The sequence below is a fragment of the Quercus suber genome, unplaced genomic scaffold (assembly GCF_002906115.3).
Source record: "Quercus suber isolate HL8 unplaced genomic scaffold, Cork oak 2.0 scaffold_396, whole genome shotgun sequence".
NCBI classification, from domain to species: Eukaryota; Viridiplantae; Streptophyta; class Magnoliopsida; order Fagales; family Fagaceae; genus Quercus; species Quercus suber.
In genome coordinates this window covers 444,415-463,957 of record NW_027069848.1, presented here as the reverse complement: position 1 = coordinate 463,957, position 19,543 = coordinate 444,415, and the positions used below count along the sequence as shown (strand labels likewise).

General features: G+C 36.8%; 1 protein-coding gene and 1 long non-coding RNA gene across 3 annotated transcripts in view; one reads left to right on the top strand and one right to left on the bottom strand.

Moving 5' to 3' along the window:
• The window catches only part of LOC112032466 (protein CHROMATIN REMODELING 20), a 59,008-nt gene extending 39,724 nt beyond the window's left edge, over positions 1-19,284 (top strand). Inside the window, 6 exon segments of the mRNA XM_065761120.1 lie at positions 2,759-2,820; positions 3,494-3,720; positions 10,647-10,850; positions 11,609-11,687; positions 11,762-12,021; positions 18,530-19,284. Coding sequence (XP_065617192.1) covers positions 2,759-2,820; positions 3,494-3,720; positions 10,647-10,850; positions 11,609-11,687; positions 11,762-12,021; positions 18,530-18,908 — 1,211 coding nt within the window. The 3' untranslated portion in view covers positions 18,909-19,284.
• LOC136062267 (uncharacterized) lies at positions 14,343-17,700 on the bottom strand. 2 transcript variants are annotated; one of them, XR_010624064.1, is made up of 3 exons: positions 17,516-17,697; positions 14,561-14,639; positions 14,343-14,431 (listed from the first exon to the last, which is right to left on the bottom strand). It is a non-coding gene; the product is annotated as an uncharacterized LOC136062267 (long non-coding RNA). The 2 variants fall into 2 exon arrangements; XR_010624065.1 differs by having other exon boundaries at positions 14,348-14,431; positions 14,537-14,639; positions 17,516-17,700.
• Positions 19,285-19,543: the final 259 nt, after the last annotated feature.

Genomic DNA, 19,543 nt, shown 5'->3' with positions numbered 1-19,543 from the left:
GTAGGACAATCGGAACAAAATTGAAACAACAATAAAATAGAAGGATATGACCTAGGAGTCAGCACTTAAGTTTTGCTTGGAGTCAGCACCAAGCGGGGAAACTACTAAGAGTCAGCACCTAGAGTAGACTTGGAGTCAGCACCAGACCAAAGAGAGACCAAACGGTCATTTTTTCATTCATCAAAATATCAACTATCTCTCAAGGAGTATAATAGGTTGCTTATAAAGGATTGTTAAACCATAGTTCTAATTGGCTAAGAAACCCTAATTGCCTTATTACAAAAATAACTTTGCTTCTAAATTAAAATACTAATAGCCCAATAAACTAATAGGACCTAAAACATAAAAATACAATTAGCTTGCAAACATAAATAATACTAAATAATAATTTTCTTGCGCCTCCCGCATCACTTGGACTCATACTTGATGAAAATAAATATCTCCTTTGTCCCAATTTAAGTGAAACATTTGAAATGGCATGACTCTCAAAATGCCTTTTGTTTTATATTAGAGGTGGCACGGCTCTTAATAAGAATCTTGTTTGTTTTTTTGAAAAAAGACAAGGGGTAAGAAATATAACTTCTACTTTTGGAGAAAACTTGGTCATTTGGAAAAGTAATTGTTTCACGATTGAGTACAGATGCTGAGTATAGAGTTATGGCTCATACATTGTGTGAGCTTATGTGATAATATTCAAGAGCAAATAAATTTTATTGTGCAGGTGCCTATGATTATGTTTTTGTGATAATCTAGCATCAATTGATTTTGCGTCCAACCTAGTGTTCCATGAGTGAACTAAACATATAGAGGTGGATTGTCTTCTTGTCCAAATAAGGATGGATAATGGTGTGATTGCTATTCCCATATGTATCTACAAGCGTTGTGCAAGGCTTGATTAGATTTGTAATGTAACATGTTTGAACTATACGGTTCCAGCGTGGTTTTAATGAATGGGAGATGGAGTTGGTGGGGGCCTTTACTCATACATTGGAGTCTCTGAGTCCTCCTATTGAAGGTGGAGATAAGATGAAGCGGGGTTTGGGATTGAAGGGGGATTTTGATATAAAATCCTTTTATGGTGCATTGAGGGGATCTAGCTCTATTACGTTTCCTTGGAAGAGTATTTGGGGTGTGAAGGCTCGATGTCGTGTGTCGTTTTTTGTTTGGATAGCTGCATGGGGGAAGGTTCTCACAATAGACCATTTGAGGAAAAAGGGCTGCATTATTATGGATTAGTATTGCCTTTGTAAATGTAATGGGGAGAGTGGATCATCTGCTCCTACATTGTGGTGAGGTATTTCGATTATGGAGCTTTGCTCTTAGATCTTTTGGTGTTTCTTGGGTTCTACCTAAAAGGGTTATTGACTTGCTGGCCAGTTGGAGGAATTGGTTGGGGAAGCATTCTTCATATGTTTGGAATTTGGTACTACATTGTATGATGTGGATTATTTGGAGGGAGAGAAATAATTGCATATTTGAAGATTTGGTGCTTTTTGGGGATAAGCTCTTAACATTGTTTGTGACACTTTTTTTGATTGGTCTCATGCGTGGGGATTTACTTCTACGAAATCCATTCCGCTGTTTTTAGATTCACTTTCTTCCTGTACATAAGTTGTTTTGTTTTCCTTTGTTGCTTGTACATATTTCCTTCATTTACTTCATCTCTTTGATGGAGTAGTTTCTTTTTAATACAAAATATTCTTACCTATATATATATATATTAAAAAAAAAAAAACTATATGAAATATATACCCCAGCTTGAAGGGGAGTTTTACGAGTAATATTGTATTAGTTGTAAGGGTAATTTGGTCATAGTGTCAATATTAATAAAACTCTAAATAATTTTTACATTAGGGCTAATGATATTTATGAACCAAAAGAGTAAATTTTCAGTCAATGGGTTTATATTGCTGACTCTATCTTTGGCTATTCTTGGTGGCACTGATTGAGTTTGTGCTACTGCCTTATGTGGAAATGTAATACTGCATGTTGGTAATGGCTATCATGTCTCACTCATATGTAGAACTGTTTGCTTCCACCATGGTCAAATTTCGTTGGTAATGACTGGTAATTGGCTTTTCTTAGTAAGGAATAGTCAATAGACACTGGCATGTCAAAGATAAAAATGCTTCTGCTGCAATTTATACATGTTCACATTGACAATTTGGAAATTTGTTCTGTAATGTGTGGTTTATTGTGTTTGGAATGCATGGACACGTTTTCCTTTTTGATTTCTTTCAATTTCTTAGGTTGAAATTGATTATAAGTGATGCGGAAGCACAGGGAAACTTCTATTTTATTTTATTCTTATTTGGTCTTGGATTTAATTATAATTTTATTGGCCAACTGTCTTTTTATTTTAGGTTCTAGTATTTATCTAGGTTGTTTGTATTTTATCTTATAAGAGTCAAGGTAACTTTTGTAATTCAATCAAAATTAGGGTTTCCCATGTCAGTTAGATTTAAGGTTTAGTACTCCAATGTAAGCACTATAATGTACTCCTATTAAGGGGTATCATATTGATGAATAAAATTTCAGTTGAAATTTTCTCAATGGTCTACTGCCGACTCCAGCCAACCCTAGCTGTTGATTCCTAGAGGTTTTATTTTGCTTGATGCTGATTCTAAGCAAGCCTAGGTGCTGACTCCTAGTTTATTTATCTTTATTTTTTATTTTAAAATTTTCTTGTTGCATTTTTTTGGCTTGTTCTGCTTCAATAAGGAGATAGCTTGCTAATGATAATTTTCATTTTAAACAGATAAGCCAAAGAGTGCAAATGATTATCTGCAGGGAAAAAATGGTGCTGGCTTTCTTCCAAAGGTAAGAATTCTAATAAATTTTCTGTTCCACATATTCAAGGGTATATTCAGAAATCACTTAAAGTGCAGGAAATCACTGGTTTTTTTTTTTTGGATAATTTTATAATTTTAATTCGATGAAATTTCTTTGTTTGAAAGTAAAATGAGAATACTGCAAGTTTGTGTGAAAAATGTGTAGATGTTGAAAATATCTCTAGAAATATTCATTTTATCTGGAAACCTATTGATTGAAGTCGCTATAATTGAAAGTTAGAAACCCATATATTGAAATTGAGTACATAGAAGAAGGAAAAAAAAATCCTCTATATCAGATCAAAAGGAAAATAAAAGAGGATAACATATAACTACAAAATATATCTAAAAACGAAACGATGGTATTTCTAGCAAGTGTTATAAAAAATGCAAATCTTGGGTTGACTTATTGGCCTTCATTTACACTTGATCATCACTTCAAAAGTTCCCATTTATAGATGACTCCTTTTGCTTTAGTATTTGTTATTAGGCAGAGTTACACTACTTTTGTGTCTCCTTTATTTGTCTAATCTTCTTCAACACTATATGGTGCAGAAATTTGTAATCTGGTCACCGAAGTGTGTTACTGTACATATCATTTATGATGTTATGATTTTCTTTTCCTTTCTTTAAGTTTTTGATCGATTTTTTTTCCTTTTCAGGATTGGTGGAATGATCTTCTTCATGGCAATAATTTTAAAGAGCTTGATTACAGTGGCAAGATGGTTTTACTGCTTGATATCCTAACCATGTCTTCTGGTGTGGGGGATAAAGTGTTGGTTTTTAGCCAGAGCATACCAACCCTAGATCTCATAGAACTTTATCTTTCAAGATTACCTCGAAGTGGCAAAAGAGGAAAGTTTTGGAAGAAAGGAAAGGACTGGTATAGGTGAGTACAAATCTCCCTAAATAGTTTTAAATTGACAGACAATGTTACCTATAAAAAAAAGTAAATGACAGAATGTTTTCTCTAATCAGCTTCTTGAATTTGTGAATTCAATGTACTCTTGGAAGGGTTATAATACGAGAAAACATAGGGAGATAACAACCACAACTTTAGGCCTTTTTATATTTTTTCATCTAAAATATTTATAAAAATAACTAAAGAATAGTTAAGTAGTTGATTTGCAACAGACTATGATAAGGAAGTGGAGTTTGGCCTTTCTAAAGTGGAGTTAGGTGAGAGGATCTCAAATTCAAAACCTTATCTCCTTGGAAGAAGTCTCGTGGAGACAGAAATCGAGGATGCTTTGCATTAAGGAAGGAGATAACAATACCAAATTTTTCCACAAGGTGGCCAATTCTCGAAGAAGATATAATCATATTAGTATGTTGGAGGTGAATAGGGTTATTTATGAGGACGAATCTGAGATGGCAAACCAAGCTGTGCAGTTTTATAAAAACTTGTACAAGGAGACAGAGGAGTGGAGGCCTTTTGTGGAAGGCTTGGAGTTTGATCAGATAGAGGGGTTGGAGAGTGATTGGCTTGAACGGAGGTTTGAGCAGGAGGAGGTTCTTAGAGTGGTTAAGGAGTTGGAAGGAGATAAAGCTCCAAGTCCTGATGGTTTCTCTTTGGCTTTCTATCACCATTGTTGGGGAGTTGTGGAAAAAGATGTCTTAGTTGTGTTTGAAGAGTTTTATCAACATAGTAAATTTGAAAAATCCCTTAATGCAACCGTCATAGCCTTAATCTCTAAGAAGAAAGGTGCCTCCAATATTCGAGATTTTAGACCCATTAGTTTGGTGGGGAGTTTTTACAAGATTCTGGCTAAGGTGTTGGCTAACCGCCTGAAAGAGGTTTTGGATCAACTGATATCTGAATCTCAGAACAGTTTTGGGGGTGGTAGACAGATACTTGACTCAGTTTTTATTGCTAATGAGTGTGTTGATAGTAGGTGAAGAGTAAGATTCCGGGGGTTATTTGTAAATTAGATATTGAGAAAGGCTATGATCATGTGAACTAGGAGGCTCTCCTTGATTTGCTGAAGAGAATGGGATTTGGGGTGAGGTGGTGTAGGTGGATCTGCACATGCATATCTACTGTCCAATTCTCTGTCTTGTTTAATGGGTCTCCTGCTGATTTTTTTGGGAGTTCGAGGGGTTTGAAACAAGGGGACCCGCTATCTCCCATGTTGTTTCTGGTTATGATGGAGGTCTTCAGTAAGATGATGAAAAGAGCTGAAGGGGCTGGATTGCTTCGAGGGTTTAGGGTTGCTGGTAGACAGAGTGGAGGGGAAGGGGTCTCACATTTTTTGTTTGCGGATGATACGATCTTGTTTTGCGATGCAAATGAGGAGCAGATTTTACATATTTGGATGCTTCTTCTTTGTTTCCAGGCAGTTACAAGTTTAATGGTTAATGCATTGAAGAGTGAAATGGTTCCCATTGGAGAGGTCCCTAATGTCTTTGTCTTGGTAGAGATTTTGGGATGTTGGGTTGGGTCTTTGCCTATGACATACCTTGGTATGCCTTTGGGGGCGTCCCATAAGTCTCCCACTGTTTGGAATCCTATCTTGGAGAAATTTGAGCATAAGTTGGCCGGTTGGAAGAAGATGTATTTGTCTAAAGGCGGAATACTAACGTTGCTTAAAAGCACATTATCTAGTCTTCCCACTTATTATTTATCTCTTTTTATAGTCCCTACGCATGTGGCTAATAAAATTGAGAGGTTGCAAAGGGATTTCTTGTGGGGAGACTCCAAGACTCATTTGGTGGGTTGGGACAAGGTGTGTGCACCTTTGAAAAATGGTGGGTTAGGAGTTGAGAAATTAACTACTTTTAATAAAGCCTTATTAGGGAAGTGGCTATGACAGTTTGGGATTGAGGAGACAAGGCTTTGGAGAAGGGTTGTAGCTCTAAAGTTTGGGGAAGAATGGGGGGGTTGGTCATCCAAGCTAGGTAGAGGGGTTTATGGGTGTGGTTTGTGGAGAAGTATCCGCATGGGTTGGGAGGACTTTAGCAAAAATATTCGCTTTGAGGCGAGGGTGGGAGATAGAGTTAAGCTTTGGACAGATCATTGGTGTGGGGATTCTCCACTTCAATTGACTTTCCCGAGTGTGTATGGGATTGCATCCAATAAAGAGGCATCGGTGGCCTCTTCTTTCGAATAGTTGGGGTTAGAGGAGCGGAGAAGCTGGGATGTTCATTTTATTTGGAGACCTAATGATTGGGAAATGGGTGGGGTGGATGAATTTCTCTGTACTTTGGACTTAAATCTTCCTCCCTCTGAGAATGGAGATCATATGCGATGGAAGTTGACAAAGAATGGAGATTTTGATATCCGATCATTTTACAAAAGGTTGAGAAGTCCTTTGCCCATTATTTTTCCTTGGAAAGGCATTTGAAAGGTTAAGGTTCCTCGGCGTGTTTCGTTTTTTGTGTGGATTGTTGTATGGGATAGGATTCTTACAGGTGACAATTTGAGGGGTGGAAGGATGGATTTTGTCGACTGGTGCATTATGTGCCGGTGTAATGGGGAGACGGTGGATCATTTGTTTCTTCACTGTGGTAAGGCTAATTGGTTGTGGCATTTGGTGTTTAGATCTTTTGGGATCTCTTGGGTCTTGCCAAGATCGGTTGCAGGTACTCTTTTTGGTTGGTGGAATTGGCATGGAAAGCATTCTTCTAGCATTTGGAATTTAGCTCCATTATGCTTAATGTGGTGTCTTTGGAGGAAGCGAAACAGAAGGACTTTTGAGGACTATGATAGTTCAGATGACTAGCTATCGGCTTCCTTTAGTGGCTCTTTGTTTGATTGGTCTAGGGCTTGGGGGCTCACCTCTAGTGATTCTCTTCCTAGTTTTCTTAGCTCTCTCCTTCCTTTTCAGGATTGGTGGAATGATCTTCTTCATGGCAATAATTTTAAAGAGCTTGATTACAGTGGCAAGATGGTTTTACTGCTTGATATCCTAACCATGTCTTCTGGTGTGGGGGATAAAGTGTTGGTTTTTAGCCAGAGCATACCAACCCTAGATCTCATAGAACTTTATCTTTCAAGATTACCTCGAAGTGGCAAAAGAGGAAAGTTTTGGAAGAAAGGAAAGGACTGGTATAGGTGAGTACAAATCTCCCTAAATAGTTTTAAATTGACAGACAATGTTACCTATAAAAAAAAGTAAATGACAGAATGTTTTCTCTAATCAGCTTCTTGAATTTGTGAATTCAATGTACTCTTGGAAGGGTTATAATACGAGAAAACATAGGGAGATAACAACCACAACTTTAGGCCTTTTTTATATTTTTTCATCTAAAATATTTATAAAAATAACTAAAGAATAGTTAAGTAGTTGATTTGCAACAGGCTATGATAAGGAAGTGGAGTTTGGCCTTTCTGAAGTGGAGTTAGGTGAGAGGATCTCAAATTCAAAACCTTATCTCCTTGGAAGAAGTCTCGTGGAGACAGAAATCGAGGATGCTTTGCATTAAGGAAGGAGATAACAATACCAAATTTTTCCACAAGGTGGCCAATTCTCGAAGAAGATATAATCATATTAGTATGTTGGAGGTGAATAGGGTTATTTATGAGGACGAAACTGAGATGGCAAACCAAGCTGTACAGTTTTATAAAAACTTGTACAAGGAGACAGAGGAGTGGAGGCTTTTTGTGGAAGGCTTGGAGTTTAATCAGATAGAGGGGTTGGAGAGGGATTGGCTCGAACGGAGGTTTGAGCAGGAGGAGGTTCTTAGAGTGGTTAAGGAGTTGGAAGGAGATAAAGCTCCAAGTCTTGATGGTTTCTCTTTGGCTTTCTATCACCATTGTTGGGGAGTTGTGGAAAAAGATGTCTTAGTTGTGTTTGAAGAGTTTTATCAACATAGTAAATTTGAAAAATCCCTTAATGCAACCTTCATAGCCTTAATCTCTAAGAAGAAAGGTGCCTCCAATATTCGAGATTTTAGACCCATTAGTTTGGTGGGGAGTGTTTACAAGATTCTGGCTAAGGTGTTGGCTAACCGCCTGAAAGAGGTTTTGGATCAACTGATATTTGAATCTCAGAACAGTTTTGTGGGTGGTAGACAAATACTTGACTCAGTTTTTATTGCTAATGAGTGTGTTGATAGTAGGGTGAAGAGTAAGATTTCGGGGGTTATTTGTAAATTAGATATTGAGAAAGGCTATGATCATGTGAACTGGGAGGCTCTCCTTGATTTGCTGAAGAGAATGGGATTTGGGGTGAGGTGGTGTAGGTGGATCTGCACATGCATATCTACTGTCCAATTCTCTGTCTTGTTTAATGGGTCTCCTGCTGATTTTTTTGGGAGTTCGAGGGGTTTGAAACAAGGGGACCCGCTATCTCCCATGTTGTTTTTGGTTATGATGGAGGTCTTCAGTAAGATGATGAAAACAGCTGAAGGGGCTGGATTGCTTCGAGGGTTTAGGGTTGCTGGTAGACAGAGTGGAGGGGAAGGGGTCTCACATTTTTTGTTTGCGGATGATACGATCTTGTTTTGCGATGCAAATGAGGAGCAGATTTTACATATTCGGATGCTTCTTCTTTGTTTCCAGGCAGCTACAAGTTTAATGGTTAATGCATTGAAGAGTGAAATGGTTCCCATTGGAGAGGTCCCTAATGTCTTTGTCTTGGTAGAGATTTTGGGATGTTGGGTTGGGTCTTTGCCTATGACCTACCTTGGTATGCCTTTGGGGGCGTCCCATAAGTCTCCCACTGTTTGGAATCCTATCTTGGAGAAATTTGAGCATAAGTTGGCCGGTTGGAAGAAGATGTATTTGTCTAAAGGCGGAAGACTAACGTTGTTTAAAAGCACATTATCTAGTCTTCCCACTTATTATTTATCTCTTTTTACAGTCCCTACGCATGTGGCTAATAAAATGGAGAGGTTGCAAAGGGATTTCTTGTGGGGAGACTCCAAGACTCATTTGGTGGGTTGGGACAAGGTGTGTGCATCTTTGAAAAATGGTGGGTTAGGAGTTGAGAAATTAACTACTTTTAGTAGAGCCTTATTAGGGAAGTGGCTATGACAGTTTGGGATTGAGGAGACAAGGCTTTGGAGAAGGGTTGTAGCTCTAAAGTTTGGGGAAGAATGGGTGGGTTGGTCATCCAAGCTAGGTAGAGGGGTTTATGGGTGTGGTTTGTGGAGAAGTATCCGCATGGGTTGGGAGGACTTTAGCAAAAATATTCGCTAAAGTTTTGTGGTTTGTGGCATTTGAAAGGTTAAGGTTCCTCGGCGTGTTTCGTTTTTTGTGTGGACTGTTGTATGGGATAAGATTCTTACAGGTGACAATTTGAGGGGTGGAAGGATGGATTTTGTCGACTGATGCATTATGTGCCGGTGTAATGGGGAGACGGTGGATCATTTGTTTCTTCACTGTGGTAAGGCTAATCGGTTGTGGCATTTGGTGTTTAGATCTTTTGGGATCTCTTGGGTCTTGCCAAGATCGGTTGCAGGTACTCTTTTTGGTTGGTGGAATTGGCATGGAAAGCATTCTTCTAGCATTTGGAATTTAGCTCCATTATGCTTAATGTGGTGTATTTGGAGGAAGCGAAACAGAAGGACTTTTGAGGACTATGATAGTTCAGATGACTAGCTATCGGCTTCCTTTAGTGGCTCTTTGTTTGATTGGTCTAGGGCTTGGGGGCTCACCTCTAGTGATTCTCTTCCTAGTTTTCTTAGCTCTCTCCTGTGTCATTAGTATCTTTTCCTTTCTTTTTTCTTTCTTCTCTCTCTTTTCCCTTTGTATTTTTCTCTCTGCCTTAATGTATTTTTGCATAAGGCAGTGTTCTTGTATATATATTTCATTATTACTTAACCAAAAAAAAAAAAAAAATGATAATGCATTGCTTGTCAATTTCTGGTCTCAACCATTTGTGAGTTTTTTTTCTTTGACAACTATATAATAGTCTTCATAGATCAAGTGCATAGTGTATAAGAAATGATAACAAGAAATATATAAATTAAAGACTTCTTTTTAACAAAAAATTAACCTTATTTTGTGGCTCATATATACAATGCTAATCACCCTTAACTATAAATAATGATATAAGAGACAAAATTTAACTATAAAATTGGTTGTAGTCTTAGGTTACAACTTTAATATCTTTTTTTTAGAGGTGAATTTTGACAAATCCACATTTGAATTGCATCTTCTTCTTATTTCCGTTACGCTCGTAAAATTTCTAAAAAATTAAATATCAATAGCTATGTCATCAATAAATTATTTAAATTACAAGTTTTTGTAGTTTAAAATTATGAATAAAATATAAACTTATATATCATATAGTAATTAATATCCGATTAACACAAAATTTGACAACTATATTAAGAGTGTAAAGATTATGCAATTCAACAGTTAGATTTTCAAAATATGTAGTAATCTTTACTTTATTGAGTAAATTTGTAGTCTTAGGCTACAATAAATTTTGTAGCAAAACTTTATCCTAAATAATTTTACTTCACTACTTAAAAAAAAAAAAAAAAAAAGGAACCTGGAAACTACCCATCTATTCACATTAGTTTATTTGACTGATTTCATGTGGTAAAATATCATACATTATACTATTGAATGTGTAAATGATTTGAGGCCCAATTAAATATGATAGATGCTGCTCAATCATAGTATATCCCATACACTTTAAGCAAATGCCTAAATTATTGCTTTTTAAGTCAATTACACTTCCTCCATTTTTTTTTGTCTTTTTCTCCCCTCTTCTTGATACATTCTTGGTGTCACTCATTAGCTGCTCATTCTGATTCTGACTTATTACTTTATGTGGTAATGATGAAAGTACTGATGGACTTTAAATTCTCTGTCTAAGTGAATTAATTTCTGAATTCAATTTTCTTTGATATGCTGTACAGGCTAGATGGAAGAACCGAGAGCTCTGAGAGGCAAAAGCTGGTTGAGAGATTTAATGAGCCCACAAATAAGAGGGTGAAGTGTACTCTGATTTCAACAAGAGCCGGATCTTTGGGGATTAATCTTCATGCTGCTAATCGTGTAGTTATTGTTGATGGTTCTTGGAATCCAACATATGATCTTCAGGCTATATACCGGGCTTGGAGGTGGGTTTTGACTCATATTTTTGTTGTAAAATATAACAAACTAAATAGCTGATCGGGATAAATGGTGCCCAAAAAAAAAAAAAAGAAAATAAAAGGAAGATGAGCTAAAAATTTTGGGAATATCAGTAGTGGCCGCTAACCTCGGGATATGGGATATAGATTTCACCTTTGGGACCTCAAAATTGTTTAAATGCATTCTAAGGTTGGATTGGGAGTTGGGACACTCTAATACCAAGTTTAGTTGTAAAAACATTATAGGTTTTGGACTTGATTAATCAATCTCTAATGTTAGCACATTTATGTTAGGGTGATATAGTAAGATTACAAGAATACCCTTACTTTAATATAAAATAACAAGAGTATCTCTAACGGTGCTTTTTTCGTAAAATCCTATAAGAAATAACCCCAACTGAAACACCATAAAATTCTAAAAGCATTACACTGTAATGCTGGATACTGTGCCATTAAACACTAACACAACTGCTTGAGCTTTCACATTTAGAGCCACAACTTTCAAAGTCTCATAATGAAAGGCTCATGCAAATATTTTACTAGGCGTGTTCCTTAAGGGAGCCCTTGGGTACCCTAAATTCCTACAATTAATCCGTTTTGAGTCAAATCAAAGTTCTTGTTGGACAAGGACTACAAGTTTTGCATTTTTTATCTCCACAAGGAAGCTGTGCGAGAACGGAATTTTTACTTGAGACAGTTCCCCAACAATTTGTTTGTTTATGATAAGGTCTTTCCCATATATTCAGGTATGGCCAAACAAAGCCGGTGTTTGCTTACCGATTGATGGCTCATGGAACCATGGAAGAAAAAATTTATAAGCGTCAGGTAGTGGCATAATGCAATGTACTTATGGTTTCTGTTTCTCGATGGATCTTTAATGAAGTCAATGGTTTTAATAGGTGACAAAGGAAAGTCTGGCTGCAAGGGTGGTAGATAGACAACAGGTAGGTAGGACTATCTCTAAAGAAGAGATGTTGCATCTCTTTGAATTTGGTGATGATGAGAACCTGGACACTTTGGCTGATCTGGGCCTAGAGAACGGACATACAAGTGACAACAATATGACGGGCCAAGTTGGGAATTCTCAGACAATGCCTCCTCAAGGAAGCTGCTCTTCAGACAAGATAATGGAAAGTTTACTTGGAAAGCATTATCCAAGGTAGATTCCTTTTATTTCTCTTGCATCTACTTATGTAAGTCTACTCAGAGACTTGTCCTTCCTCTCTACTTTCAATTTCTCTAGTTTCTGATGTGTTGCCTCAAGCAATAGAATGTTGGAAAAAGCTTGTGATTCATTCACATATGCAAGTTGGTAGATGTGCAGGATAGGCAAAATTGTAATGATATGAGTCATAGTAATTCAATAGGTAATGGTTGCATAATTTTTTGCATTATTGCTGCTCTCTGAAATTGATGTCCTTGATCTTTGGTTTTGCTTTTCTTTATTTCTGTATCAATCTTTACTTTCTTTCCAGACCAAACATGTTTTGGTGTAAGTAAATGAGTATGCTGTACATAGAGAGAGAGCATAACAAAAGACGATGCAAGTGAAGAAAGATCTCTCTGTAGTTTAGTATCTTCTGAACCAAAATTACCCTCTCTATTCCTGTCCTGCCACTGGATAATTTTAAATAATGTGAGTACCAAAATTTTTAAAAGGCTTAGGCTTGAACTCAACCTGGAAGGTTCTTTCTCTGTTCTCTCTGGTCAGTTCCTAATTTGGTTCAATTGTCTCAATGGTTGAGCCGGTCAGTGTGGTAGTTATGTAGTGTGGCCATGTATAATGACAATGGTAATTCCTCAACACATCTATAGTACCAACTACTCTGGCTTTGCTCGGTAGTATTCTTTGCTAGGGCTAGATGTATTTCCTCACTGCCATAATCTTTTTTTCTTTCCTGTTCCTGTTTTGGTTGCAATGCCATTATCTATATTAAAGACTGTCCTGTGCTACTGTTTATTTGTTCAAGTCAGGCCATCTCGGCTCAACTCAAGTTTAATGTTAATCCCAATTCATTGGGATCAGATACATTGATCTTTTATGTCACGCAGCTGTATCTTGGGCGAGGTCCTAGTTATCTTTCTTACAGTCACATGTTTCTAAATGTCTTAAAAAAAAAAAACTAAAACAAAAATCTACCCATATTTTTTTTTCCCATCTGTTTACCCTTTTTGCTTTTTCCACACACACACATGTATATATAAATGTTTCATATCTTTCCAATAAACAGGTATCTTTACACGCTTGTCTTTGCTACACTTATTTTCTAGACTTATAGTTTCTTGATTGCCCGATGTTTGGAACAATAAAGCCTAGTTGGCCTTGGCTTAATTCTATAACATTTTCCGTTTAGCTTTGTGGGTAGCCTACTATCACAGTCTCACATAGTATCTCATAGGCACCTCTTTACTTCATATACCATGCCATTGATCTATAATAATCATTCCTCAATCTCCCTATATGTATGATTGAACCAATATACCAAAATTTATCTCTTTCGTATCATTTGACCAATTAATTTCACCTTCACTTTATTTTTACTATTGGTTTTACCAAATTTGCATTCCATATGACCTGAAACCCGACACAATAGAAATTGGGTTTGGCTGCCTGAAACCCGACCCGACCTGGAAAATCGGGTCTGTAATCGGGTCAGTTTTCTGGGTCTTAGGTCGGACTTTTTTTTTTTTTTTAATCGATAATGGTTACTATGGCCATCAAGATAGCAGTCAAATTGGTGATTCAAGAATATTCACAAATTCTATTCTATTAGTAATAGAATCATCTTTTGTAATTGGAGAGTAGCTATGATTGTACTTAGCTAGCAGCTTTCTAGTGGTTTTTGTTGTTGTAGCATTACTGCTGCTTGTTTTCCATGAGCCTTTATGCTAAATGTTACTATATTCCTTTTTGCAATAATAATATCTCATTAAAAAAAAAAAAAAAAATCCAATATCGAATCATTTGAAGTAAAACATTCAAAGTTTCAAACCAATGCAGCATCTTCACCCTTAAACTAAAAGAGCAAAAAATCATACTATTTAACTATCTGAATCTGCTATTAACAGTAGAAAATAAGAGCTAAAATCTCCTTAGCAAGCCACATTTATGACTATTAAATGAATATACACAATAAAAACATAAAATTGTGTGGTCCATCTTCAATTACCCATCAAGGAAATTGCAGTGTGACTTAACACATAACACTTCATTTAGTGTTCTTGCAAAACGCATCCTCTGTATCAACTACTATGAATCGAAAACCTTGAAGTTCACCAAAATTCATGAAAACAAAGACCAAGTCTTACATTAACAATTATACACACACACCCCTAAAATAAACAATGTCAACTACAATATCCTACTTATTTTTATCAAAGTTCCAACTTTTGACATAAACTCCAGCTATCCAAATTTATAAATATGGGTAATTGATTTTTCAAGCAAACTATCTATTGGTAAAAAGTCGGTGCACATCAAGAATGTGACTGTGACTGAACAAAATCTTCTAGTTTTTCCCACACACCTAAGCTGCAGTTCTATCTTGGTGTTGCTTATTCTCGCTAATCTGCACATTTGCAATATACATTCACATCAAATCCTAATAATAAATGGCCGCATACATCGATATACTCATATCCCATTCAACATAACTGAGATCAAAACAACCAACCAGATCAAGAAAAACAATGCTCACTAAGATAATCTTTACATTCCATTGCTTCATAGTCTTCGCCGACTCCAAACTATCATCCTCAAACCGTATAAAAAATCCTCTGCAAACACCAATCCAACATATAACTCAATGTCAATTCCACAAAGAATACATGATTTCATAACAAAATAAAAACAAAAGAACCATTCCTATTCTACCATGCAATTGAATGAAAGATTCTCTTACATATTTTACTTCATTTCCACTCAAATGTAAAAAAATTCCCTCTTGGACTTTTACTATACTTAAACTCAAAATGGGCAAATATTTTTGCAAAAACTAGAAATCCTAGACCACAGTTTTACTGAACTAAGATTTGACAAATCAATAACGTATCATTAGTCTTTTAGTTTGAGGCTTTCTTAACTTGAATTGAGTCATCAAATCTTTTACATTGCTGAGGCACCATTAAACATCAGCTGTGATATCTTTCAACTGTATAAAATAGAATTGCAAATATGGTTCATGCAGAGCATATATATTGTCAAAGCTCTTCTCAAATGGTGAATATATGCTTGCAAATACACATGAAGAGCTGAAACAACCCGATTAAGTAATGAATAGCCGGCTTCTAGGATCATGGGGCGGTTAACTTTTCATCTTAATTAAGCTCTTCATTTAGATGATTAAAACATTTTTCATTTTAGTATTTCAACATTATGATTCTTGATCCAAAACTCTTGTGGTGTTGGTTAGTCTTAACCATGAGCTATGTCTCATTATATAGTCTGACATAAACTACACAATCATTGAAAATGTCATATAATGCTAGATGAAGTTACTATTTCACTAATGAATTTAAAGATACCTAAGAACCTAATTCCTCAAATGTGCACCTGTTTCGGGTCACAGTAAACCCGACCCGACCAAATATCACTCCTAAAAACAAGCACCATAAGAAGCTTATTCCTTATAGTTACACTTCCTAGTTCCTATTTAGCTCCCATATAAGTCAACAATAATTAATTTGGGCGCCAATCGAATGCAATAACCAGCTCAATTTTTTTTTTTGATAAGTAATAAGATTCATTGAAATCAAAAAGAGAGGAACACCGAAGTACACAGGGGTGAACAAATTAAAAACGAACATTACAAAAATCAAGAAAATCCAAAATAGAAGAAAAAGGATGGTTTCTCCACACAGAAAACCAATCAAGTAAGGTTCTAAAAAAAAGGAGCTTGAGATTAGGCATGGAACACTCATTGTCTTCAAAACACCTACTATTTCTCTCCTTCCAAATACACCACATCAAACAATGAGGAACAACCATCCATAGATCTCCATTACGATGGCGACCAAAACGACCTAGCCAGCATGCCAAAAGCCCAACAACAGAGAAAGTCATAACCCAACAAACTCCAAATAACCCAAAAACCATATCCCACAACTCCAAAGCAATCGAGCAATGAAGGAAAAGATGGTCAATAGTTTCATTATTACACTTGCACATGAAACACCAGTCCAAAATGCAAACCTTTCTTTTCCTTAAGTTGTCAATAGTCAGACATTTCCCCAAGGCTGTTGTCCATACAAAGAAAGCCACTCTAGAGGGGATCTTCTGCTTCCAAATGCTTTTCCAAGGGAAAAACTGCTCACTATGGCCAACTAGAAGATGGTAGCAAGCATTGACCATGAATCCCTTACTCTTACAAGGCAACCAACATCTTTTATCCTCCCTAATCCCCCTTACAGGGGTGCAATAAATCGAATTGATGAAACTTCTGAAAGCTTCCAATTCATAGTTATGTACCTCCCTACAGAACTGAAGATCCCAGTGGAGTACTCCATTGGTGAACCTCATAAGATCCACTACACTTGCCTCTTTGTTGCAACAAATCCTATATAAATCAAGATAACGATCTGCAAGGGGAGAAGATCCACACCAACGATCAAGCCAAAACTGTACTTTTGATCCATCTCCAATTTCATACAGAATAAACCGAGATAAAGAGTGCCACCCTCTTCTAATATTTTTCCACAAACTAACTCCATAAGGACCAGAGAAAGAGCTAGAACACCAACCGCCCCAATCACAACACCTCTATCACTTGATGCCAAAGAGCATCCCTTTCTTGCCCAAATCTCCATAACCACTTCCCTAATAAAGCTACATTGAAGGTTCTCAAGTTTCTAATCCCCAGCCCACCTGAAGAGAGCGGAGTACATACTGTAGACCAATTAACCAAATGAAATTTGGGCTTGTCTCCTAGGCCACCCCACAGAAAGTCTCTCTGAAGTCTAGCAATACGGATGGCCACAGAAGCAGGAATATAGAAAAAGGAAAGAAAATGAGTAGGAAGATTAGAGAGTGCTTTTAATCAAAGTGACTCTACCTCCCTTGGAAAGATATAATTTTTTTCAACCTGCTAATTTTCTTTCCATTTTCTCTAGAATTGGATTCCAAATAAACTTGCCCTTAAATTTTGCCCCCAAAGGCCAAATGAAAAAAAAAAAACTAAAATAATGCATAGAAAAACAGACACTAACAACACAAACCCATTAGTCCCTGTTTGCATGCTAAGAAAAATAACACAATAAAACAACATAACATCATGGAAAACACAAAACCCCACCAACCCATCATATCCAAAGTAGTTCTTTTTCATCAATATGAAAAGGGTTCTTAAAAGATGTAAAATTTCATTTGCAAAAAACAAAAAAAAACAGATCCAAGAAAATCTCATTTGCAATCCACACAACAATTTCAAAAACAAATTACATAAACATCAAACCGTAGATCAATCTTCAATATCAGCAAAAATAAAGAATACCCAATTCATATAATCAAATACAAAACCAAAATGCTGAAACCAAATTGCTTTCCTCTTTGAGATAAATAAACCAATGAAAAAAAACTCCCAAAATCAGAGACTAAGACAAGGAAATTAAGAAGAAAAAAAAAACCCAACAAAGAGAAGGATGAGTAGATGACTTACACTGTTACACATGTAGAGAGAACTCAGTGAGAGGCAGAGGAGCATGGCTCTTTAGTTAAAAACCTGAAAAAAAAAAAATCGAAATGGGTCCTTAAAAAAAAAATTCAAGCCAAACTCACATCACAAAATGCAAGAAAATCAAACCCAAATAGGATATTCACATAGAAAAAAACCCCAAAATCTGAAACTATTAAAAACCCAACTAAATTAATAAGAAACAGAGATAACAAGAAACAGGTTTAGCTATTTATTCTATGACTTATACAGAGAAGGATGACTTACACAGAGATAAAGCTTTAAACTGAGCGAATGGGGATGGCTTGTAAGGAATAAAGAGAGAGCTGAGGGAGTTAGCTGAGGGAGGCGGAGAGAGACCAACAAAGGTAGGGTTTTTTTCCAAAAAAAAAATTGGGTTCAGACATAGAATATTTATATGACCCGAGCCAACCCGAACCCGAAAATAAGACCCGAAACCCGACCCGAATATTCTTAGACCCACCCCAAAGCCTGTTGGGTCGGGTCAGTCGGGTTTTCGGGTGGGTCGGGTCCATTGCTCAGTCCTACTTCATAGTGGTTATCCAAGGTTTATATTTCTAAACTATAGCTAACCTGTAGTCCGGTGTCATAGTGATACAATATTATCAACAAACAACTTGCTCAAGAGACATCATCTTCAACATATTTGGTATGCTCATGCATTCCAATAGGATCCATGTTTATTTGATGTCACAGTTTATGCTGATTGTCAATCTACTGCAACCCTCACATCCTTTATCTGGGCCAGGGACCGGTTATGCAAAAAGATATGGAAATGAAGTAATAAAGTATGATATAGATAGGTTCAAGACCATCTGAAGTTGAACTGAAGCTAACACTTAATATTGTTGGTTCTGCTTGCTTCACTCTTAATATTGTTGGCTCTACTTGCTTCTCATGTAATCTTATTTAAATTCAGATTTACGAAAGAATTTCAGGTATTTGATAAACCATCTTAATCCATTACCTTGATTTCAGATGGATCTCCAATTACCATGAACATGAGACCCTTTTACAAGAGAATGAAGAAGAAAAGCTATCAAAAGAAGAGCAGGACATGGCTTGGGAAGTATACCAGAGAACGTTAGAATGGGAGGAAGTGCAGCGAGTTCCTCTGGATGAATCTGCACCTGAACGAAAGCCAGATGCATCAAGCATGCCCCCTCCTGCGCCAGAGACCAGCCTTTCACAATCTAAGATGAGGAATCGGTTGGTACAGAGGAAATGCACTAACCTTTCACACCTGTTGACACTTAGAAGCCAGGGCACAAAAGGTGGTTGCACTACGGTATGTGGGGAATGTGCCCAGGAGATAAGCTGGGAGGACCTCAATCGGGATGGTAAGACAGCGAGGTGAAGAACAGTGTCGTCCATTTTGTTCATATGTGGTTGAACTGATGTAATTACTTGTGATTATATACAGTAGAAGCATAAGTTCAATGTCCTTTTGAACACAATAGTAACACCTTTTTTTGTAGGTATTGGTCCTAAATTCCTGCTTTGTTAATAGGGAGGATTTTTCCTTTGCTCTGTTTATTCCTTTTGTTTTTTTGGTTGGGGGCGATTGTTTTCCCTTTTGAAATGATCACGGGGACAAAGGGTGGGGGGATTAGGGTTTTATTTATACTGGTGGGAATTTGGCCTTTTGTAAATTTCTATAACTACAATTGATTCTAATGAATTTAGTAGTCACGAAAGTCGGATAGTATCCCTTTTGTGGTTTTTGGTTGTCACTAGTGTACTGTTACAATTTGTTTTATGGTACTTTAGACGAGGTAGCAGTTTCTTTATTCCCAGCAACTTTATTGCATGACACAGAATTCTGAACCTATTTGCTGCTAGTGTTTTAACTTGCCATGGGAAGGTTTCAACTTTTATCCCCGCTGTGTAAATGGTGCATATGCTCATTCATATATGGAAAAGTGAAGCCCTTCATTGATATCTATTGAGATTCTTTTTCTTCCTCTTCTTCCCCAACCCACACCCCCCCCC